This window comes from Dermacentor variabilis, chromosome 5, assembly GCF_050947875.1.
Source record: "Dermacentor variabilis isolate Ectoservices chromosome 5, ASM5094787v1, whole genome shotgun sequence".
Taxonomy (NCBI): Eukaryota; Metazoa; Arthropoda; class Arachnida; order Ixodida; family Ixodidae; genus Dermacentor; species Dermacentor variabilis.
Window position 1 is genome coordinate 18,138,185 of NC_134572.1, and position 24,905 is coordinate 18,163,089.

At 49.0% G+C, this 24,905-nt stretch overlaps 2 protein-coding genes across 2 annotated transcripts in view; both read right to left on the reverse strand.

Annotated features, from left to right (window-relative positions):
- The window catches only part of LOC142582325 (acetylcholinesterase-1-like), an 88,702-nt gene that overhangs the window by 23,364 nt on the left and 40,433 nt on the right, over positions 1 to 24,905 (reverse strand). The gene's annotated exons all lie outside the window — the stretch shown is intronic.
- LOC142582081 (acetylcholinesterase-like) lies at positions 14,085 to 15,639 on the reverse strand. Its single transcript, XM_075691495.1, has one exon. The coding sequence runs from the start codon at positions 15,633 to 15,635 to the stop codon at positions 14,085 to 14,087; it is 1,551 nt and encodes a 516-aa protein (XP_075547610.1). The 5' UTR covers positions 15,636 to 15,639.

The following is a 24,905-nucleotide window of genomic DNA, read 5'->3' on the forward strand; positions in this document are numbered from 1 at the left end:
CTTTGGGCTACTGTTTCCTGTAAACGGCTCGTGCGGCTCGCTTCGCTTCGCGCTATTAAAAATCGCGTAGTACCTACCTTTCGAGTAAGCTTTTCGGTTCACGCGGCCAGCTATTCTTTGCGCTATTTTTTATTCTACTTGTGTTCTTTGGAGACCAGAAAGCCTGCCTGGCAGCGGAGGCATGCTAGATTTGGAAAAGGGACGACAAATGCATAACCGAGGCATGAATAGCGCTAACCACCAAAGAAATACACTTCCTGGCTGCATACATGGATTGAACTCGCTATGTTGTTTATGGTGGGACTTTATTATGTCTTGAGGCTTTTGGGGGGTCACTTTCAATATTTTTAGGTTGCGCATGCGTGTTTTTCTTTTTTCATTTATATTCGGTTCACTAGCAACAAGCGTTCAGCGTGAGTAAAAGTGCGTTGTGCGTAAACCTTCACTCTGATACGCTTTCCAAGCAAACGTCGACCAACCAGCTTGCCACCAGCCGACAGCTGATAAGCCGGAAGGTTCAGGTGACATACTACAAGGAACTGGGAGCCAGGGAACACCTGACGAAGACCCTCATGTTCCCTTGTCGAACCACTAATTCTAGGCTGAGACTTTCCTTGTGTGCCCACAATTAACTACGTAGCAATGTTAAAGTAAGCACAGCCGTCGGGCTACATTGTTGTTTTTACAGTCGAATGCCTGCTATTCTGTGAAAACTTAGTGTTGCAATAAATACTTTTTTCAATTATGTACGTTACTATTGTGAAATAAATATCTGTCGTTTGCCTCCACATCTTACTTTGTGATTGCATGCTTTCCTTAAGATGCCAATTTTGCTGACAACAGAAAGCAAGCCAGAGACTTCTTCCTAAAATGTCCTTTTTCGTGTTAATGAGCTCATTCGATTAAACGGTCTGCAATAAAAGGAGTACGATCGAAAAAGATAGGCGGGCTTTGAGAAGAACCGCACCACAATCAAGTACGGGCAACGTCAAGAACAAACGAGACCAACATTCCAGAACAGAGTAAAAGTTATGGAAGTAAGTGCACTAGGAGTTTGACGTAACCAAAGGGACAAAAATACTTTATAGAAAGCACGCAGTTTTTCTACCCATATACGAAAACAAGCTAGCGTCTCGCGTGGAATAGCTCTTAATATTACAACGTGGCGCATTGCGTTCAGAGAGCTTATTTGACAAAGCGATGACAACATTGCAAGCACGCGTTCGCAAATAGGGCGCTAGCCGCAACACGCGAAGTTGTCGGCATGCGGCGGCTAGTCGCCTTATATGCCCGATACGTTTTGCGCAACTTTATAAATCTGCATAAAAATTACCGCGTACACTTTGCTCCGATTGTGCAGATGAACCAGCCCAGGAGTAAGCAATGTTAATATTTGCTTGCTTATGTGCCTTGAAAGGACCCGAACGAGCACTATAAAGGCAACCGGTACACCATCTACACATTCCATCGGCTGTCAAGCTGCGTTTTTCAGCGCAAGCACAACCTCAAGGCCCATTTGGCAAGTAAACGGCATTTTAAGCGAATTCATCGAGCGCATGCAAGTATGTTTGCAGCTCCGCACATTGAACTTGACGCAAGATTACGTGCATGAAGCGACGCGTAGATTTCGCGAGCATGAAACCATCGCCGCACGTTTTATGCAGTTATGCCGCGCAGTCTATCCACTACCGTCGATATCCCGGTGTTGCTTGTGATATCCACTTGAAGAAACACGTAGAAACAGTACAGTTTAGCCTGACAGAACGCGAAATTCAGGGGGAAAATCCGTGTCTTACTCAGCGCACGTTGGCAGCACGTAGGCAGTCTGGACGGCCGCCGCCACCCACTGCTGCAGGCATGGCGCGCACCTTTGCGATACTCTGAAATTTTTTCGAATTGCGAGCTTGACGACTGGCGATATGAAAAAAAATATATGTACGCATTCTCACTGCACTGCAAGAATGCACTGGAGACACGTACGACACACCAAACCATTTGCGAGGCATCTGGTGTTTATGAGCACAAACACGTATTCTCGCTGTGGCTTGAGGAATTGTCGTGATTTATATACGGAACAAATTTCGGGTGGCCGCGCATCATTACGACAGCGCGCCGGCGAGGAGGCAGAATGTCATTTCTGACTCCGCGTTTAGATTCACTGACTGCGGCTTGAGGTGCCTTCTTACTACGGTAAGTGAAGCATCACGGAGCCAAAGTTTTGCGATAGCCGGCGCACGGTGCAGGACACTACGCGCGTAGACCCGGCCCACGTGCGACCATGGATCAGCCGTTTGATGTGTTCGCAGGTGCACGTTCGGTGGAGCCTTGCTCACTTCCCTGCGCTTCTCGCGTGCAAAGATAAGATACGCCTGCGGTAGGGACGATTCGTTCCTTAATAAATCAAAGCAGTCACTTCTTTCCCATCTTCCCGGATGAAGCGTCGGCTGGCCTACGCCCGGTGCCGAGGGCTGCAAAATGCCCATATGCTGCGCAAAGCTCTATCAGCACGTGTATTGTGGTACACCTGTGCAGGTGTGTACGAACCTTGAACGCGCTCTGCTTAAGAGACTTCGTGCTGCCGCAAGTGCTGCGAGAAACAAGCAACAGTTGAGCAACATGTGCTTTAATATACACAAAAGCAGATTGTTACTGAACAGCAAGTTCTAAAATCAGGATTATGTATTCTTGAATAACGTACGTTCTACGTACCGCAAATGCACCATGCGCTGTCAAAAGCAGGAATCAAAGACCTGCAAGGGATTCATTGTACACATTATGAAACGCATCGCTTTCGGCCTACGATGGCACGTTAGCATGATTCCGTCGAATAGGGCAAAATATCCCGCGGATATTCCTTCGTACGTTGCCACTGCCGTGGCGCGGTACATAGCGTACAGCGGCGCTTGCGCGTTAATTTCACGGGTTTTAGCTCCTCCTGTCCCACCTGACCACAGCAACATCCGGGAGAGCACGATCCATGATAACACAGAGCGCGAAGACTAACGCAAACCTGCACACAGGACGCCTTTGCCACTGTACGAAACCTACGGAGCAACACGTGTGAGCGCACACAACTATAACAAAGGCGCCATTATTGCCCGAGAACATGGCAGCTACAGCAAAAAAAGAAAAAAGAAAAAAAAACGGAAAGAAGGAAAAACTACCACGTCACTTTTCTACTTCTAATTCTACTTCTACTTTTCTACTAGCGCGGGGAGGGGGCGGGCCTCTCCTTAGTGTTTTCCTTCCTCCATGGCGCGAAATTTGTTTCGGTGGCCTGCCATTCATCTGTATATTCAAATTCCCCGCCATTCGACTTGATGGCCGTTTCAAGCTACCAGCACGGAAAGCGATGCAGTAAAAGGTCAGCCGTACGGGTGTCGAAATTGCACCGCTGCACAGAACCTACTTTCTTTCGAGGCTGACGAAAGCTTTAGGTGTAGGGTGCTGGTCCTATCGTGGGACGCCAAGCCCGCCAGCCAGCGCAGTCGCACGAAAACAACTAAAGTAATCAATTATCTGGCGGTTGTAACTCACTACTTTTGACTGAACAGGTCAAGAAACAATGAAACTAATCGCGTCACCCAATTCAGACAAACGTCAAGGTCGATTCAAATAGGTCGCGAAGCTTCGGGCGAAAAGCGGTTCAGTACAGATTGTCACCGACATCAGCATGGGGGGTTATGGGAGCAGCGATTGAAGCGCGACTATGTTTGGAGGGAACAAACATTGGGAAAGAAAAACGCGTTCTTTAATTCAAGCGAGAGACAGTTAGATTCATTCAACGAAAATAAAATTCCTAGTCAATTTTGTATATTCCTGAATAGTTAAGAAAATACAAATTTAATTTTATTATTATTAATAAATGCATTTTTCTTTACAGCGGCCATCGCTACGGGAGGCGTTGACGCCACTATCACTCGCAATGCAATGCACGTCTTGAAATGGGCAGAAAGGCGCACTCGTAAAGTTCACCCGTTGAAATACGCCCCCCTCACCGTTTGTACTTTCTTGCTTGTCGAAGTTTGTCTGAATTTGGTGACGCGGGTAGCTTCATCGCTTCTTAATCTGTTCATTCAAAAGTAGTGAGTTACGACCGCCAGCTAATTGTGTAGTTGTTTTCGCGCGACTGCGCTGGCCGACGGGCTTGGCATCCGACAATATAGGATCAGCACTCTACACCTAAAGCTTTCGTCGGCATCCAAGAAAGTATGTTCTGGGCAGGGATCCGATTTCTACAACCGTACGGCTGGCCTTTTCCTGCATCGCTTTCCACGCTGAAAGCTCGAAACGCCCATCAAGTCGAATGGCGGGGCATTTGAATATATAGCTTCAAAGGCAGGACAACAAAACAAATTTCGCGCCTTCGAAAATAACATGACTTCACTTCTGCTTTTAACGGACATGGCATCACATTATTTTTTCTTCCGCCGGAAGTGTTCCCACCACACACAGATGGCGCTAAGCCCCATGAACCGCCGATGGACCGCCATGTTTTGAACGTATGGGCTCCTATGGAAGCTTCGCTACCAGGTATATTTACCTTGCAAACGTCGACAAGCAAAACAGCACAACGTGTGAGGGAGGCCTACAGTAACAGGTGAACTTTGCGAGCGCGCCTTTCTGCACACTTCAAGAGCTGCATTGCATTGCAAAGGATAGCGGCGTCAATGTCCCCTCTTACGAAGGTCGCTGAAGAAATGTATTTGTTGATAATACTAAAATAAAATAGTTGTCTTTGCTTTACTCATCACGCACATATAAAATTGATTAGGAATTTTATTTTCGTTGAATGAATCTAACTGTGCCTTAAGAAGGGTGCAGGATTGGGCTTGTTGGCAAAACATGCATTAAAATTTGAATAACAGCGCAAGGACAGCAGAGGGGACAGAAGAGAGAACAGAGCGCTCTATTAGCGCTCTGTCCTCTCTTCTGTCCCCTCTGCTGTCCTTGCCTTGCGCTCGTATTCAAACTTTATAACTGTGTCTTGCTACAATTTAAAAAAAAGACGTTTTTTTTTTCTTCACCAATAGTTTTTCCCTTCAAACACAGTCACTCTTCAATCGCTGGTCCCATAACTATCCTAGTTCATGGCGGTGACAATTTCCTCTGAACCGCTTTTCGCCCGAAGGTTCGCGACCTATTTAGACCGACCTTGCTTGGGATACACTTCAGCAGTGTCGGATCTGTGGGCTACACGGGCAGTAACGCGGCAAAGCAGCAGTCTGCAGGCGCGTCTGCGCAGGCGCAATGCGCGCAGCCTTGTTCGCCTCCTGACACGACTAAAATGCATGATCAAGAATTTCTTCGTAAGGGCAAGTCGTACAGAATAACTCTTCCTAGTTCGCGAAAAACAAGTGTCCCTTAACGAATCTCGTAAGCCGCGTTATGGCACGTGGATGTGCTTAACCGCTCGCCATGCAGGTTTCTCGATGTCGCGCACTCCGTATGCTAATTAAATCGTCGCGACACGTTACACCCCATCCCGTCTTGAATGATAAACATCTCTGCTAACCAACGCATCTCTGGCGAGTTGGTTAATCACGTGACGGCCACGAGGCGGCAGCCTCGAGCCATCGTCCTCGGCTGCAGCATTACGCGCGCCCCGAGGGCCGTGGCAGCCGTTAATTCGAAGGTCGTGCACCCGAAGCGCCATGCCGCCGCGAAAGCAAGCAGTAACGAGAAATGGTCCTTTCACGGGGCCACGGAACCCGCGAGTGCCGAAGGAGGTCCGCGCGTGCACGCACGCGCAACCGTCGGGCGCGCCCGGAGTTTCGCGAGGCAGTATCCAATGCCATCGGTGCGAAAGTACTATACGAAGGCGCTCGACCACCGGGCCGCCATTGACCGGCATCCAGACCTCGTCTGTCGTGACCCTCTTACGGAGCTCTCTCACATTCGCGCGCTCTCGCAGACCTGTGGCGCGAAACGACTTTGAAGCCTGAAGGTTATTTTACAAGTGTGCCGTATACGTACATGTCGAATATTGCGCAAACTCTAGGAAATGGCGAAGTATAGCGCAGAACGCCAAGCCCCTTGCAACTCTCGCTTAACCACAAGTTTGGCCCGTCCGACTAGGTAAGTGTCATTCACCGATTAATTGTGCAGCTTTTACGCCCTAAAGCTGAGCATTCGCTTTGGGACGTCATCAGTCGGCCGCCAATATAGGAATATAAAACAAGCAACATCGTGTTTAGCACTAACAGACGCTGAAAGAAAGCCGCAGGGAAGGAAAAGCTTAAGAAACGCAAAAACTAAGAAAAACCACTAGTGTTCGCACAAATGCAAGCAAGAAAAAATTAAATTATGGGGTTTTACGTGCCAAAACCACTTTCTGATTATGAGGCACACCGTAGTGGAGGACACCGAAAATTTCGACCACCTGGGGTTCTTTAGCGTGCACCTAAATCTAAGTACACGGGTGTTTTCGCCCCCATCGAAATGCGGCCGCCGTGGCCGGGATTCGATCCCGCGACCTCGTGCTCAGCAGCCTAACACCATAGCCACTGAGCAACCGCGGCGGGTCACAAATGCAAGCAGTGAACCACTTAGTTCATCACTTTCGTGCATGGAACGATGAGCTGGGCATGATGAGTGGCTTAATACGGAGTCATCCTGATTCCAGTAACTACAGTACATGCACCAGGCTGTACAGGATCCGAGCTAACCACGCTCACAATTCATATATTTTCTAAGCGATCCAGTGATATTAAAAAGTGAAGCGGTTTGTCATCATCATCATCATCAGCCTGGTTACGCCCACTGCAGGGCAAAGGCCTCTCCCATACTTCTCCAACAACCCCGGTCTTGTACTAATTGTGGCCATGCCGTCCCTGCAAACTTCTTAATCTCATCCGCCCACCTAACTTTCTGCCGCCCCCTGCTACGCTTCCCTTCCCTTGGGATCCAGTCCGTAACCCTTAATGACCATCGTTATCTTCCCTCCTCATTACATGTCCTGCCCATGCCCATTTCTTTTTCGTGATTTCAACTAAGATGTCTTTAATTCGCGTTTGTTCCCTCACCCAATCTGCTCTTTTCTTATCCCTTAACGTTACACCCATCATTCTTCTTTCCATAGCTCGTTGCGTCGTCCTCAATTTGAGCGGTTTGTCAAGGTGTGCCCAAATTAATCTGGCACGTGAGGAACGACGAGTCGCATAACTTGGAGTCATAGATATTAACGGGGAGTGGGAGGGGGATATAAGAATGGCGGAGCGCGGGACGCAGCAGCAAGCCCATTGTAGGGCTTAGGGTTCCAGGTACAGCGTTTGCTAATGAAGGCAGCGTCGCCGAGGCGCGTCCGCCAAACGAAGCATCTGCGCCTGACGCAGCCAAGGTTGTCGTTCTTCGGCTCAGCTTTCCCGTCTCAGGAAGACCGAAACAACCGCTAAACGACGGCGATCAACTTGCCCACGAGTTTTGTTTCTTCGTCCATATTTCTCGTTCTCAACCTTCAAAGCTTGTTTCGATTTGCGGACTGTAAAGCCGGCGCTGTCGGAGAAGTTTATTCATCCGGCATGCGACCTTCGGTTCCATTGGCTGTTATTCCGGCAATGAGACACACGCAACTCAAGGTCCAGGTGAAATATAAAGAACGCCGTTTACCCGCAGTGTGAGGTCGGGGCATTAATTTTCATTTATGCCTATGCAGTTCAACACGCCGACCTTCGATCCTCTGATGCTCGGGAAAGCTCTGAGCCGTGCTATGCCGTCGGCCATTTATGTAAGCCGCTGCCGGCGCACTTCGTTCCCCAAGGTCGGCCCGTTGTGGGCTCTCAATGAGCGCAAAGCGGGAGCCCAGTGCAAAACCATAGCGACGTACAGAACAGTAAAGGGCATAAATTCCTGTGTGAGAACTTGCACCTTTCTATAATACAAAGAGAGAAACACCGAGTGCCATTTTTTCCACGTCGGTAATAAAATGCTTAAAGGCGATTCAACCTCTATAGTTGAAGTCGATGAAAGACAATGTCTTCCTGGGCGAGATGGCGATAAGAATGGGGTGGACGAACCGCATGATTCGTTTTGAGAGCCGAGATGAAGCGGCAGCGTTTGGTCGACGTCAGCTAGAAGTTCAATCGCTTTTCAACTTTTCTGTCATTAGTTGCCATCATCATCGTGATCATCGCCAGAATCACCATCGCAATTAGCATCATGATATGAGCACATACCTTGGAAGCCCCCAGTGGCACTTGTAACTATATTGCACTATCTTCGCGATCGACTCAAGAAACAAATTAGTAACAGACATACTCGGTACGGTAATGTGGTGGTAAATGGTCAAGGAAGGCAATGTTTTTGAAAACAGATGTTGAAAAAACAGTTACCTGTTCGGCGAGCTTCTTGCTGGCGAGAGGTTTTGTTTTCTCAGCTATTAGCTTACACGAGCCCTTCGGTCCTCTAAACACCTCGAGCTTATTTTATAGATAAATGCACGTATCACGACTGCTTCAACAAACAGCGTATCTCCTGTAGCAAGTTTACGAATTATTTTGTCGCAAATACGACATTCATGAAATTGCTCGCGATAATAAGCGTTACACTGCCTCGAGTGCGCGATAATAAAAACGAGAATATGGCGAACCGCAAGTTATTTAACTTTTTTCCAATCATACGAAGAACGTAGGCGTCGACAGAAAAAAAGGAAAGTAATAAATAAATAAATGTGCGGAAACAGCATTATACTGCACTCTCTCTCGCCCCCCCCCCCCCCCCCCCCCGCCCCCGCTAAAAACGACAGGATTTAGGAGGCGTCGATGTATATGTGCGGCAGCAACGCAAGGTGCGACCATTACTTTGCACACTTAACCCAGAGTCATACAATTATTGCTGCTACCTGCCACACCATGTGAGGCAAGAATTATGAAGGAACATACTCGGCGCTGACGCGCTGGGCTGATCGATGCACCTTGTCAGCAGACTGGCGCGTGCAGCGACGCTCCGGGACTCGCGGACCCTCGTATTTTTTGTCGCCGGCCTATGAGGAAAATTTTGACAGTCGCTAGATGTACGGCTCCTGCAGCGAGACCCTTTGCCACGAAGAAGTACGCAATCTCTTCATTCGAGTCGGTTGCTGATCCTTGAAAACTTTCCGTTCACCTCCCATGGAACGAAGTATGCCTTGTAACTTTCTTTTTTCTCTCTATCCTGCATTTTCATTTAATCTCTATCCAGCACTGTGGTCTATACAAGCTGATTATATCGGAAACAAAAGTTATACTTGGCGTATTTATTTCCGTTATTAAACTATCACACAAACCTTTTATCAAACAGAAGCCAACCTAACGATTCGACGGCATTATTGGCGCAGTGTTTCGTGTGCAACTCTCAACATCTCATAAAGCGAAGTTTAGATGCTAAAATAGCAACTTAGGAAAGCAAGTGAAGGTCATTTGCTGGAGTTGTGCTCATTTCGCTTTGAATAAACTTTCATTTCACTGTAGCGCAACGCCGAAGGGCGGAACTACATGTCATCTACAGTGCCTCCGCAGTCTGTATTGTTAAACGTCGGTTAAACCTAAAGATGACACGAAACTTATTAAATAGCAAGTGCGAAGCGCACCCTCCAAGAGCACGCCGTTCAACCCCATCGAGCTTGCGTCTAGGAACGTTCCGCGCCGACATCAAGATGTTCCGACAGCAGTAAGTGAATGTCAAGAGCAGCTTCCAGGCGCTCTTACCAGGCTTTCCTTTTCCTTGACCTTTCTCCTCTTATCGAACAAATCTCATATCCTTACTGGGCCACAGACGCGCGTGCTAGTCTACGTTCAAGTCTAAGGCCGATCGTATCGGGCAGAGGCGATTGTCGCTAAACAGCGAGCTCCCATCGCACACTGGTCTGCGGAGCCGCTTTTTCTCAATGAAAGCGCTACCGGCCAGAGATGTTGATCGGGGGTCGGCGATATCTCGGTTGTTGATCTACCTCGCACGTTCACTTCACAGTGCTTGGCTTATCATGCGTGAATATCAATCGAGACGCGCGCAGCCTTGCGGTGAAAGTGGTGCAAGTCGTTACGTGATCGTAGGTGAATGCTCATGCGTCGCCAACTTTGCCTGCTTCAATGCAAACTAACTGCTGATCTCTATCAGCGGCCCCTCACTGCAAGCACACTGACGCAATCGGCGTGAGAGGTGTGAATGGACGCATGCAGTGTTTTCATTAGCACGAGATGCATATCGCCACGGGGAGACGGCTGCTCTGCCGTACGAGTCGGCTTAGCATTGTGCTTGTAAATGATTGCATCGCACGTAGCACCACGCACTCACTGCGATTACGCGTAAATAATAGGGGACGGAACAAAAGATAAGCGTTCAGTTATGTCAGCAATAACGTCTGCAGTTTTGCCTAGTGGTGCTGACAACCTTTTCACACCGTTAAACGTCACGCTCAGAAGTCTGAATGATGGCCGAAGCTTTACAAGATTGCTGTCAAAAGAATGGGCCGTCATCCGAAGCCCAAGAATTCCACGATATTGATGCACATCTACGATAACAATTTACGGTCAAGTTATGACGGCGCTCCGGGCTATAGCAGCACATATCTTAAATAAGCGATAACCTTCTCGCTTTACTATATCCTTTCTTGTGGCCGTAAAAAAAAATCACCGACGATTACGATACTCCCTAATGCGAAATTTGTGCGCAGCTCTATATGTGTTTTCATTTCACGATATATTGAGGCAAATAATTTGAGAGAGACATGTAGTAGAGCCGGCCATCGTGAAAAATATGATCTGCGGGTCAAGCGCGTGGGCTTTTATACACGACTCGTCGAAGGTTCCAGTGTAATCACTTGTGTCGTTGGGCTTCTAGAAAGTACCACATAATTCGCATGGCGAATGCAATCGGATTATAAACAATCGCACAGATACGAGTTCACATCCAGCGGTTGGCGGGTGCGCGTGAAACCAGTTTCCCGTGCACACGTCACTGAAGGGGCCGCTCTCATTAGTGTTCGCCGTTCGCGGCTCGTGTCTTTCATCTGACGCTCCGCGTTCGCTCTTTCATATTTCGCTATTGTGCTCGTTCGCTCGGTTACGCCGCCGACGCTGGCGCAGGCGCAGACGCTCGCCGCAGGAATGCCCCCTCCCTACCCCTATTAGGAGCTGCACTCTAAAAAAAATGCGTTTACAAAAGTTCAAACCTCAACATTTATAGCTCATGTTAGCGACAACCGTTCTTGTTTACGATATCCGTATGAACCAGATATAACTCCTACATAGCTGATCGGATGGCATGCGGATTTCGTCACGCTGATTTTTCCGTGTGTAAATGCAAGCAAAACACCTGCTACATTTATTTGCTCGGCTCACTTTAGTTGACGCAACTTGTCTATGTAAAAGTGGTCGTTTGTAAACAAAAGTCGGCACTCATGTCAGGTGTTCGTGTTGTTGCTAAACGTATATATATATATATATATATATATATATATATATATATATATATATATATATATATATATATATATCAGTTGCCCGACGGGGTAGTTTAGCGGCTATGGTATTGCGCTGCGGAGTTCGAGGTCGCAGGTTCGCTCTCAGTCCCGACGGCCACATTTCTATTATTAATTTAATTATGAGGTTTTACGTGCCAAAACCACTTTCTGATTATGAGGCACGCCGTAATGGAGGACTCCGGAAATTTCTTCGACCACCTGGGGTTCTTTAACGTGCACCTAAATCTAAGCACACGGGTGTTTTCGCATTTCGCCCCCATCGAAATGCGGCCGCCGTGGCCGGGATTCGATACATTTCTATGAGGGCGAAATGCAAGAACCCTCACGTACGTAGATTTAGGTGCGCGTTGAAGAACCGCCGGTTGTCAAAATTAAACTGGAGTCTCCCACTAGAACATGCTTCATAATGAGGTCGCGGTTCCGGTACGCAAAGCTCCAGAATTTATTTTTTAATGTGGCAGTTCCCGATAAAATTAACTAACGATTATTTCTTCGTGCTCAGCATTGGCGAACGCGATGTGCGCGCAAAGACAGCTTTGCGAGTGAGAATAGGGCTCGAACAAAGAACGGGGTGGCAATGTGCTTCGTGGCAGCAATTGAGTTAAGCTAGCTCGTTGGATGCCGGCAACACGTTATAGTCCAAAAGTGTTCACACGATAGCTCGACCTTGCGGCGAGAGAAGCGAAATGGGAAACCCCGCTGAGCCAACTGTGCACAGCGCCAAGCCAAGCTGGGCACCCAGCACACGCAAACGCACGCGCGCACCGAGCAGCGTCCCATGGGAAATATTAGCGAGTAAGGACATTCGTTAAGCGGGGCCAAGTCAAAACTTGGACAAAAACAAAGTAAATGAAGGGTACGGGAGGTAAAGCAATCCGCCGAGGTGGCTCAGTGGCTATGGCGTTCTGCTGTTCCGCACGAGGTCGCGGGTTCGATTCGCGCCGTGACAGCAACATTCCGATGGTGGTAGATTGCAAAAGCGCTCGTCTACCATGCTTTGGGTATACATCAAAAACCCCAAGTGGTCAAAATTATGTCGGAGCACCCTGCTTTACGGCGCCCCCCTTGCTACCCCCCCCCCTTCCCTAAGCCACTACGCCGCTCGGGCACGGTAAACCCCACCGTCCAACACAAAGGGTAGTGACTTGCTATTTGAGGCTCGAGCCAGTTGCCTAAGATCAAAAACATGCCAGAGCAAATATTCGGAACTATATGAGGCATGTGTATGCAGCAGCAAAAATCCGGAGACCACTCAGCACATCCTAATAAAGTGCGAAGGGATTAACCTAGTGAGAACCGTAGGTAACGTACACCTTCCAGAAGCGCTTGGGTTTAAAATGTACGGAAGCGTCAACCGGTCAGCAATCTAGATAAGCGAGAAATGTTTAGAGTATTGGTGGGAAAAAAAGGCAGGGAAGAGGTTGATACGACCGGATCTCTTACAGTCATAGCCAGCGGTACAAGGTAGATTTTGAAGGAAAAAAAGATTAAGGAGATGTGCACAAAAATGCTAGCTAAAAAACATCTAAATCATACCTGATTAAATCAAGCAGGCTAGGTGACTACTTGTTACCGCCCCGCTTCTAAGGGGATGCCATTAATTCATCACCATCATCACCATCATCATCATCGTCGTCGTCAGTTGAACAACGTGTCTAACAGCTTTGTGTCAATTAAATTGTTGTTGAATTTGGCGAAGCATCTTCAGATCACTCAGAAGATAAGGTCCGGTCCAAGCACATTTTGTGTTATTGATGCCGCCAGTGAATGCGTCAGGAAAATCGTGAACCCGGTATTGCTTATACAAAAAAGCCCGAACACGATGGCCGGTAGAGCCATTTTCGCGCTTTTTTTCTTTTTCTTTTCTCTCTCTCTCTCTCTCTCGTGAGAAAGTGAATTCGTAGAAAATAATCCAGTGGCACTTTTGCGCCCAGTACTGGAATATGAGAGCACAAAACATAATGTTGTACTGCTGACAGTTCACAAAGGCGCCACGCCATGCACAGACAAGGTAGTGGCACAAGGGCGAATAATGATTCATCAGCCGTGTCCATACATGCGTTTGCCCTACATTTGTCCTGCTCTAATTCCATGCGATGTAGCGGAGCAGTTCTAAATCATTACAAATGCACTTTGCATTTATAGGAATTCCTTATTCTTCGCACAAATGAAAAGCCCCGAAGCAAGATAACGTTACAGGAAGTTATAAACACGACCTGTTTTTCTTACCACTGTTGGGAATATATGAATAAGAAAGGACGTCTTTTCGCTTGCAGTTGAGGCGATTCACTAACTTATCGGAGTAAAATTGCGCATGTATAACGAAATACAATGAAGCTACATAAGCCATTATCGGCGACAGCGATGCATGAAGCAGCAAAAACTATTCCACGGTATGTAAGTGTCATATTTCGTAATTTCCTTTGAAAAACGGAAACAGAAACTCTTATGTAACTAGGCTTTTGGAAGTTCGACAAAAATTGGAGCACAGTGATCGCCATTATGCGTGAAGCGCACTGCATTTAGCATATATGTTTGCAAACCTAATAATAATAATCATTACCTACAGCTCGTTGTTCGTAGGCAAAAAGTAAGAAGTTCGCTGCTTCCGTAAGGATGCTTCCACTCACCCGGACCAGCAGAATTCACCAACGACTTGGACAAGCTCGTCAGAGAAGCGATATTCGTCCGGGGTGGGCGGTTTTCGGTACACCGCCAATAAGTCTTTGCTCGCTGTTTCGTTCACCGCTTTCAGGTCCGAGTGAAGCGTGCCAAGAAAAAATACTATATCGTCGTTGTGCGTAGCGCCGACGCTTGGGTGCCAGGGGCTCCACGAAGGTCGGTGATCGAAAAGAAAACGGTACGCGGTGACATTGTTCTTCACTGCCAACTCGGAAAACACATCCGCGGGACATTCGAATCCGCCGTCGTCGAGACTGTTCTTAATTCCTCTGAGCGCTGCCAGCGGGTTCTCTATATCGTCCTCTTCGATATACGCGTTGGCGAGCGCCCGGCTCTCGGTAAGTTTAATGTTAAATAGTGCCTTGATGGAAAGTACGAGCGCAGTCAGACCGTCGACGTCACCGATTTCGAAGCCGTACTGTGCGGCGAAAACTTCCAGAAAGAGGGCCCCTTCATCCCGAGTGTTCCCCAAAAGTACTTCCTTCACGTTAAGCTTAATACGATCGTTTTCCACAGGATTATTCGGGAGGAATTCGTCGCCGTAGCTGGGCAACACCGTGATGTATCGGTATGCCAGCGATGACATGGCGTCGTCCACGAGCCTGTGAGCATCGACGCGCCGCAAACATTCAACCATGTCCTCCTTCTGCAGGTGCCACGGCAGGGAGTAGTTGACGCAGCCTAGCGACCGGCCGATCCTCCTGAAGTTGTCGTTCTGGTCGATGCTGTCCACGTAGGCGAGCGACGACGGCGAACCGCTCAGCATCACGGCCCGATGGAACAGTCCCTTGCTCATCGGCGACATCATGTGGTAGCTGATGGAGATGGCTCCGGCGCTCTGGCCGACCAGCGTCACCGCGTTTGGGTCGCCGCCGAAAAACTCGACGTTGGCCCTGACCCACCTGAGCGCTTCAACTTGGTCGTACAGGCCCATGTTTCCCGGGGCGTCCGGAATCGAAGCGTTCATAAAACCGAGGATATTGACGCGGTAGTTAAACGTTACGACTACGACGTTGGCGCGCGCGGCAAGGAACACACCGTCAAAGACGAACGCCGAGGCGGTGCCCCAGCCGAAGAAGCCGCCGTAAAAGTAGACCAGAACCGGCAGCAGCTTCTTGCATGGATTCTTTAACTTGGTTAGGCAGGTCCTCTCCGGCGTCCACAGATTTAGGTACAGACAGTCCTCTATGGTTCCTGACAGGTTGAACACTGCTCCCCTCCCGAGGGGCAGGTCCGTCTGCACGCAGCCTGGGTTAAATTCGGTGGCATTGAGGACGTCGTACCACGGTCTCGGTGGAAGGGGTCTCCTGAACCGCATAGCACCAAGCGGTGGCTGAGCATACGGAATACCGAGGTAGGCATCGATAAGCTTACCCCGCTCCTTCAGGCGGATTCCGGTGACCGCGCCATGCCGAGTATACACCAGCGGAGCCGGATCGTGGGTCCAAGCCACGGTTAGAAGACTTAGCAGACTAGTCGCTGCGATCACCACCATTGCCATTTCGTGCTCTAAGCGTGGATGCACGGTTCTCGATGGCATTTCTCGGCTTACCGTGCGCGAAAAAAACAAGCGGAGATTTACCGCGCCTCGTTGTGGAGAGGGCACCAAGGTTCCCGGCACTTGCTCTCACCGCGTGCGGTGCACGAGCGTTCACCCTCGCAGTACAACCAAGCGCGCATGCCTTCCCCTTTCCCCTCTTTCCACACAGACACTTTGCGTAGGCTTTTCAGTAGGCTTTTCTATTTAGCTACTTTTACAAAGCAATTTCATAATACGGCCTTGCTGACGTCGTTAGATTAACCATCAGGCGTCACTAGCGCCTCGTAATGGTAAACTACTCCCGTATGTTGCTTCTCTGTGGCCATGACAAGTACATTTTATTTTCTTGGCTGTTTCTCTTTCTTATTACACATTAGCAACTCTGAGAACGATTATGAAGTTGAATAAAAGAAGCTGGAAAGGGTGCTTGCTAACAGATCTATTACATGGGCGCTGGGGGGTCACTTCGCTTAAGCTCAGAAGGGCCAGGTTGACCACCACGCCTCTTGGCACTGCATTGTGTACAGGTAAATCACTCTCCAGCTTATAAACTGTGAAAGCAGCGCTACCTAATCTTCGCAATCAAAGATCTTATTCTCTCTCTATAGAGTTTAGAGGCAGGAGGACAGTAGCACATGATAAAAGTTCGCGAATAGCACCACGCTTATGTACCGTAACTTGGCTATAATGTACATTACAATGGGTAGTAGCTCTAAAAATGTTATAACTTTAACATCCGCCGCCATCTCGCATCCACTGCCCTCGTAAAGAGTTGTCAAGACGGAAACAATAGGCGAATGGGAAAGTTTACATAAATTTTCCTTCTTTCTTCAGTCTTTAAGGGAGAATTGAGCTCCACAGACGGCCGTTAAGAAGTATGTTTTCGCAAGCAATACGAGAGATAAAACTTTCATTATAGATAACACGGCCAGCCTTAAACACAAGGAGCATCATTACAATAAAAAGATGCGACTATGCTCTTCTCAAAGCAATTAAAAAATACGTTTTATTTCGTTGTAAATCGTCGGCGCCGTCACTGTGAACAAGGCTCCCTTGCGGAAGTCGAAACCACTTCTTATTTCCAATTTTTATGGTCGGCGTCCAACTTTCAACTACTTACAATATAATTTTTACTTCGAAAATTATTGTTGGCCTACCCTAATCGCGAAGTGTGAATAATGCACAATGCAGCTCCCTGTACGAACAAAGAATGCGAATAATGCTCAACCCACTGGCTACATGGATTGCAAGGTATAGAAAATGAATGCAAAAGCAACAGCACACTCGGCTTGCGTGTAGCGGCGCGTTCAACCTTTTATAACAGACTTTATTCGCTCCAAATTTCCTCACGCGGGACACACCAGAAAACGACACATATAGTGCAAAAGTTAACCCTCATTCTCTTTTCCTTGTCGCGTTAATGCCACTTCCTCAAAAAAGAAGAATGCAAAAGAAAGCTCAAAAACCAAAAGGCAGTTGTAGTTATAACCTTCGATGGTGCACGCCGGTGGCTAATAATCACCTGATGAAAAAGTGGGGAGGTCGAACGCGCTGTGGCAGCCCTGCGTTGCATGCGAAAAAGAAGCGATCTGCATCGCGGTGAAAAGTAAGAAAAACGTCACACGAGACCTTCTGCTGCGTGCGTGTGCCGTAGCCCCGTAATAATTCCCTCTCTCTCCCTTTCTCTACCCAAACAATTCTCCAGACTTGACCTTCCCTATCCCCGACCCTCACCCATCCTAGAGGTCCTTTGACTTTGTTTTGCTGCTGCGATTGGTGAGTCCTTCAAGGACCCAGGAACCGATTATGCGAGCTAGTTCCGAGCCTTGAGTCTCCGACTAGTTTTCATTCGGAATCCCAAGTTCGTTCGGTCGACAAGCTTGCCTGCTCACAATTAAGCATGCAAATAGTTGCAAGGAAAATAGAGAGAAAGTGGGAGAGTGCCATAGACGAAATCCACGTTGGATCTCCCCTCTCCCTCGACGCCTCTTTTCCTCTGCCGCCGTTAGCGAATGAACGATGCAGGATGATGCGGTGACCTTTCACTTAAACATAGTATCCGGCTTTCGCATGCCGGTCGAAAAAGCATTCGCATAAGACGAGGAGCTCCGTCTTCCTGCGTACTGGCAAGAATAATAAGCAGGAAGGAAACGAGTCGACCTATGAGACTGATTTTACGAATGAGTGCTTCTCGGCCGTCTCTCCATAGTGCCGTATAACGCGCGGTTGAAGAATTCACCTCGAAACGCGACAGGCAGACAGCGTATCAAAATCGGTCAAGGTTTCTGCGGCGGCTGATTCATCAAACCTTGCGAAAAGCATAGGTTTCCTTCACTGCGCAATCCACATGCGTGGGTGCAATGTACACCTTCCGCCAATATGAAAGAGGACACCGAATTCGTGCTCCAACCCGTGTGTGTGGTGGTAATGAGGAAAAGTTCCATGAGCGGAGATTCTTTAACAGGACAACAGCGTAACTAATAGCAGTGATTGAGGTTCTGACATGCACGCTTGTAAGAGGCACTACTTCAACGCACATGAAGTGTTCCTTTTAATATTAACGGAATATGTAGGCCTGCCGGCGGTCTTCAAGGAAGTAAAGCGCTTTACCTAGAAAGCAGCCGCTTTCCGGTCAATGAGCCGTAATTTACGGCTGTTTCTGCATCCCTCGACAGAAACATCGACCTCAGGAAGGTACAAACTTTCCTTGATTAATCAATCCTTGAGGAAGCGCAGAAAGCATAGTGGGCGGCTGCTGCGACAACTAAAATATAACGAGTATTCAGAGAACGTGTGGTAAACAGAGATATGAAGCTAGCATCCAATGACGATCCCTGCCCATACGATATAAATGCCGGTTCTAGCGACAGAATTCCCATTCAATTTGTCACGACACCACGACTTCCCAATGTCTCCAAAGACCCGTGCCTGTGCAACGTTTGCTCGAATACCGTGATTACGGCACTTAAATTCAATAACCTGCTACATGGTGCTCAACACGTGCCAATAAGTAGGACTACGTGAGCGCCCGCACGTACCTCTCAGCAAACAACGTGATTACGTAGATCATGTGGAACGAGCGAGCTATGGTAGATGCGCATCATTCCTTCAAGCTGTGTTCGGAACCAAGCATGATGGGCCCTCTACGGGAGTCGGCCACAGTCGTACGTGGGCGAGAAGCCAAGGCTGGAGCAAGCAGTGGCGTTTTCTTCCTCGAGCATATGATGAACCCAACAGCTCGGTATATGAAAAGAAGCGCAGGAGGCTATGCGCAAGCCGCATCTCTTGTGTTTTATGCGATGGCCGAGCAATTAGGCGCGCCTCCGCCACGAGGCCACCTCTCTTCGCCGCCGCGCATCAAGCGCTGTTCGCTGCTTGTTCGCGTGTCAAGAGAACTGAGCCAGCTGTGATTAACGTCCGCTTCCTCGCAGCGCGTGCCACACATCAAGGCATGGCATTTGTTGGCATCGGTTTTCGCAATACGTGGGGCTCCAAGGTCACGAAATTTTAGGACAAGTGCTGTCCACCGTTATAAGAAGTGACCTTCCCTGTGGGCTTAAAAGTTGTCGTTGTTGTCATAGCTTTATCGACGACAGTAACAGAAGCGCAGAGCTTGACGTCGCCGAGCGCGCGAGTGGTATGAAAGGTTCTGTACCTCTGTGTAGCCATCGAAATTCTCAGTGAGTGCCTTAGATGGTAGTTTTTGTACACTATTGACTTTAGCGACGGTAGTTTAGATATATCGTGCAGAAAAATTGGGACAGGCAGATTTGTCTGACAGCAAACTTCACCAATGACGCAAAATTTGACAGATGACCGGATGGGCCGAAGGACGTCAGCGGTTCCCCCCTTGCCGCCTGCCTCCCTTCTTTTTCTTTTTTTTTGTGTGTGTGTGTGTAAATGAGATGAAAAGAAAGTATCCTTTGGTCGCCACATGCTGGTGAAAGATACAACACTTCACATTTCACATTCAGGCAGCCCAAATAAAACAGTATACCTCGAATCACTTCCCATCGTTACGCTACCTCTACGCGCAACGAACGCCGAGGTTGTACGTTATGTAACGAACACATATAAACAGCTGCGAAACATGCTGCATTTTACCGTTCTTGCCACTCTGACTAGTGTGGTTGAAAACGCCATGATATATATTTTTGTTGCATAGTTGGAAAGTTTCAACATTTCTTAAAGCTTTAGAACTTTCGCTAACTTTTAAGTTAGCGAAAGTTCTCCCCTCCCCCCCTTTTGGGGGGAGGGGAGAAGATCACCCATTATTCTACTCCCATCGATCACTTTCAAATGCTTGTTTCTCTACATACTTGCATAATGAGTGAAGCAAGATTCATGTATTTCTGATGCGTTACTCCTGTGCGCACGCAGCTTCCTTTGTTATACGTTGTACTGTATACCTTGCTGCCTATAATGATATGCCTAACTTCCAGGTCTCATTTCGGGCTGTAGTATATTAAATGTAATACTTGAGTTGCATCAGTTCAGGGGTTGCAAAAATATAAAGTTATGCTTGTATCTAAAAGACGAAATCGGAGTTGGACGCGAGCCAAGCCGTCGTCTACGATTGCGGATGCAGAACGCAGCCAATGAAAGGCAGACACACCGCTTTTCATTGACATGGACACAGAGGTCACGGACAATAAGGTTCGCCATTCATGAAAGTTAAACGCACAAAAGCGACGTGAAAAGAACCTTAAAAGCTGAGCCGCCTCCTTCGCTCTCTCCAAGACAATACTGTTACGCCTGTATTGCGTTCTACTGCTGACAGCCGGCGTCTCAGCCCTTCGGGCACGCAGAAGCGAGGTTCTTTTCGACGCGTCTATGACGTTCTTCTGAACAACGACAATAATGCCGAGCATCCTCGAAGAAAAGAATGCGCTAAAAACACATTAGCGGGGCAAAAGAGTAGGTATGTGCGGTGGTTCCGCGTGTACCACTGTAAAATAATTTACACTCTTAAATGTGAAATAGGTGTAAATGTGTGCATGACTTATACCCTTATGGTGTCGGTTATATAAATCACACCCCAAGGGTTTGAGTTATAAACATATTTACACTATTTTTTCACTCTTAAGGGTGTAAATTATTTTACAGTGTATGGCATGCAGTTACATTGCTTGGTTTGAATACAAACGCAATGTGGAGGAGGTCGTCAAAATGAAAGAATTATTTTACAGTGTATGGCATGCAGTTACGTCGCTTGGTTTGAATACAAACGCAATGTGGAGGAGGTCGTCAAAATGAAAGAATTTCTTGCTGTTACGTCTGGTGTGGGGCTAATTATTCCGGTTGATTTGGACACGGAAAGGAGACGCAGCTGCATTACGTCGTCACCGTCGCCCTGCTTAGTAATGAGCTCACTCTGTCTTTTGACGACTTACATCTGCACAAAAGCGCTTATTCTCTTCGCTGCATCAAGGCCGGACAACGAAAGTCTCGCCACGAGTGTGAGAAGTGTTGTTCCAGAAACGCCATCAACGCATTCCGAACTTGGTGTCAGCGCCGAAAGGAAATCCGAAGGCAAGTATAGTCGCACTAATGCGGACCCGACCCGTCGACACTTCGCACCGCGGCGGGCGATCGTCACAATGAATCTCCACCAGCCGTGATCCGCGGGTCAGGGACGAATGCCTCGCGCGCAAACCTTGAGTAGCGCTGTTTCGGGCTGCTGTTCCGCGGCGTCCCTGAATCATCGCTTCTCCTGTGTTGCAGTATTCGCGGCATATGTCGACAGTCGACTTAGCAGGCACGGCTGGAACGCTGCAGGAGCCGCCGAAAGGAACTACCACGCACGATAGCCGACGACGCGTGTCGCAAGCCAGCCTGCACTGCTAAGCGAGAACTACGTGCCACCGAAGCGGCGCTTGCGGCTACGCGATCCACGCGCCCTCACACATTCGTGTTAAGCGTGATGGTAGCAGCACATAAATCTTAGCCACTAGGCCTGTCGAGTGCATAAAACTTACCCGACGGTATTGATGGAATATTCATGGTGCCCCCCCCCCCAAAAAAAAAAAAACAGCGACGTCGCGGTTCTACGTGCGTTGTCCGTGAGGAGGAAACCATGTAGCTGTTTTTCCAAAAACTGAGACTAAGAAAAACGACCATTGGCGGACGATGCGTACAGATGCTTCGAAGGATGATTAGAAATCAGTGGCAATAAATTTCATGAGAACAACCTAGCGTCATGAACACTACAGCGACATAACACATTCTCTATGTAGGTATGTACCGGTTGTCGGTGGCGAAAGTGGAGTGAAAACTTTATTGCAAATGTCCGGCGATTTGGGCGGGGTGGGGCCATCAGCACCCCAGCCTAGCTGACGGCGTCGAGTCCTTCGACTCGGGCGGCTTCCTCGGCGTGCCGGACGGACCACAGTTGATCGGCCAGGTCGTGGCTGAGCAGGGCCGCCTCCCAATGCGCCCCTCGGTTCGAGACTGCCATTTCTATCCCGTTCGTCGGGGACTTCTGCTGCTGGCTACCGGTGCATGCCCACAGCATGTGCTGCAGCGTCGCTCTGGCTCCGCACACTTTACAGTCGTCGGACGGATAAATGTCGGGGTAGCAGAGGTGAAGGATCGCCGGGTTAGGATATGTGTGTGTCTACAATTGCCTCCAGGCAACCGCCTGTTTCTTGCTTAGTTTGGCGTGCGGTGGTGGGTATTTACATCTGCTCAATCTGTAGTGTTGCGTGATGTCTCTGAAAGTGGTCATGCGATCCCCCCACGTCCACTCCCACATCGCTCTCGCGGTGGGCGAGACGTCGGGATTGGCGGCGGGCGCCGCGGCTCGGCATGTAAGTCCTCGAGCCGTGGCGTGGGCCGTCTCGTTTCCCGGGAGCGAAGGGTCCGTGTGGGCGGGGGTCCATACAAGGAAACTGTCGTTTTTGCGGCAAATATTGCCCTGTTGAATTTGGAGAATGCGGGCCGCTTCCCGGGAGATCCGGCCGCTAGCGTAGTTGCGTATCGCTGCCCGCGAGTCGCTTATTATCACCTCGGCATCCGTGGTGGCTACCGCGAGGGCTATCGCTGCTTCCTCGGCCGCCTCCGTCTCTTCCGCGCGTATCGTCGCGCTCGCGACGCAAGTTCCGCTGTGGTCCGTGATTGCGACCGCTAAACCACGTTGCCGCTCGTAACAGGCCGCATCTACGTAGACAGTTTTTTTGTTGCTGCCGTATTTCTTTTGTACATCTCGCGTGCGCCTGTTGCGCCGGCCAACGTGATGCGTCGGGTGCATGTTCTTGGGCAACGGCGAAACGGCGATGCGCTCGCGAATCGGTATGGATATCGCAACCTTTTCGCCCTGCTGTGTGTGGTAGCTGGGGCCCTATAAAGTAAAACTATTCCAATATGTTTCTATTCCAATCTCCTGACGTCAAATTTGCGTAACCACCGACGCAAGCACCGGGCGGTCACCCGCAGGGTTGTCTGAACAGACCACTCAAACGCTCTCCTCGTTCATAGGAGGTCACTTTTGTTTGCTTGATAAACGAATAACATTGCCTACACTGAGCGGCTTGTCGTATCTAATTGGCTGACAAGAGGCGAGGAGAACGCTCAAGTGCAGAGGGATTCACTGAGGCAGAGCCAGTGCACTGAAAATCGATAACCGGATGAAGAGAGTGGTGCCGGCGTTTGCGATTAGTCGTCTTTCCCTTGCTTAGCTTGTGGTGGCTGCTCGAAAATCACGGCGGCATGCAACGGAATCTTAAGAATGACGCTAAAACTAACCCTCAGCAAAGAAGAGTTGGCAGAATGAGGTGGTAAACGTGCCGAAAGGGCTCGAAAACGTTACACGGCCACGCAAGACGTTTTATTATACGCAAATACACCCATGCTCTCCGGCAGGTGCGAGTAGCCAGCGTCTCAGCGATCGGCGGCAGCCATCTTTTATTCCTTTCGGAACGGGGCAGCCTGCGGCTATTCCGAAGAAAATTCAGTTTTGTTCGGCATATTAATGCATCTTTATCTCGTACACGTCACTTTGACGCGGTGAGTTTGTGCGGTTTTGTGACGTCGCGTGATAGGCAGGTGAAGTGGATGCAGCCCGAAAACTTTTTACCAATAGCCGAGGGCTAATGGCGAAAAGGGATCGAATCAGAAATAACTGTGTTTCTTTTTTCTGTCAAATCATACATGATCAGTGTGTACACATCATATCTGATGGGGAGGTATCGCAGTTTTCGTGACGTCACATGACAGACAGGGGAAGTGGGCGTGGTCGAAAAACGTTTTTGACCAATCGTGGAGGGCTGATAGCAGAATTGGAATAGAAAAGTTTGGAATAGTTTTCCGTTATAGCGCCCCTGATGCCCAGCGTCTCGAGGACGTGTCGTCCGGTTCTGCTTTCTGACAAACGCTCGTACTGCGCGACGTTGTGCGCTTATATTATCTCGTCTAGGGTATTGTGTAAACCGAGTTCGAGAAATTTATCCATGCTGGTATTGATCGGCAATCCTATGGCACGTTTGTACGCCTTGCGGATGAGGCGGTCTAGTTTAGTTCGTTCGGCCACCTGCCACTTGAGGTAGGAGGCGACGTACTTTATTTGACTGGTTACGAACGCCTGTACCAGGCGGATCGTATTGCTTTCTTTCATTCCACTATGTCTGTTCGTGATACGTTTCAGTAACCGGATCGTTTCATTGACCGCACGCTCTAGCCTGCGTACGGTTTCACCGTTGTGGCCGTTGGCCGACAAGTGCAAGCCCAGTACCCCAATTTGGTGAACATGCGGGATGACGGTGCCGTCAGATGTGACTACTCCAATTCCTCTGTCGGCGCGCTCGGCTGCGGAATCGGCGTTCTTGGGTTTGCGGCTCCTGCGCGTGGGTCTGTAAAGCAGGAGCTCCGATTTGGCCGCGGAGCATTCGAGGCCTGTGTCACGCAGATACTCCTGCACCGCGTCGACAGCCGCCTGTAAGGTTTGCTCTACGTGGCCGTCATTTCCCTCAGCAACCCAGAGCGTAATGTCATCGGCGTACAAGCTGTGGTGGAGGCCTTCTATCTCTGCCAGTTTCTGGGGTAATCCGAGAAGCACGACGTTAAAGAGCATGGGCGAGATGACAGAGCCCTGCGTGCGGTGTGCCCGTGCAACATATATGGCTATGTCTTGCGATTCCAGTCCGCCGATCACTATGCGGGCATGGCGAACCGCAAGGAAGTCCCGTACGTAGTCGTACGTTCTCTCGCCCAGTCCCGATGCTCGTATGC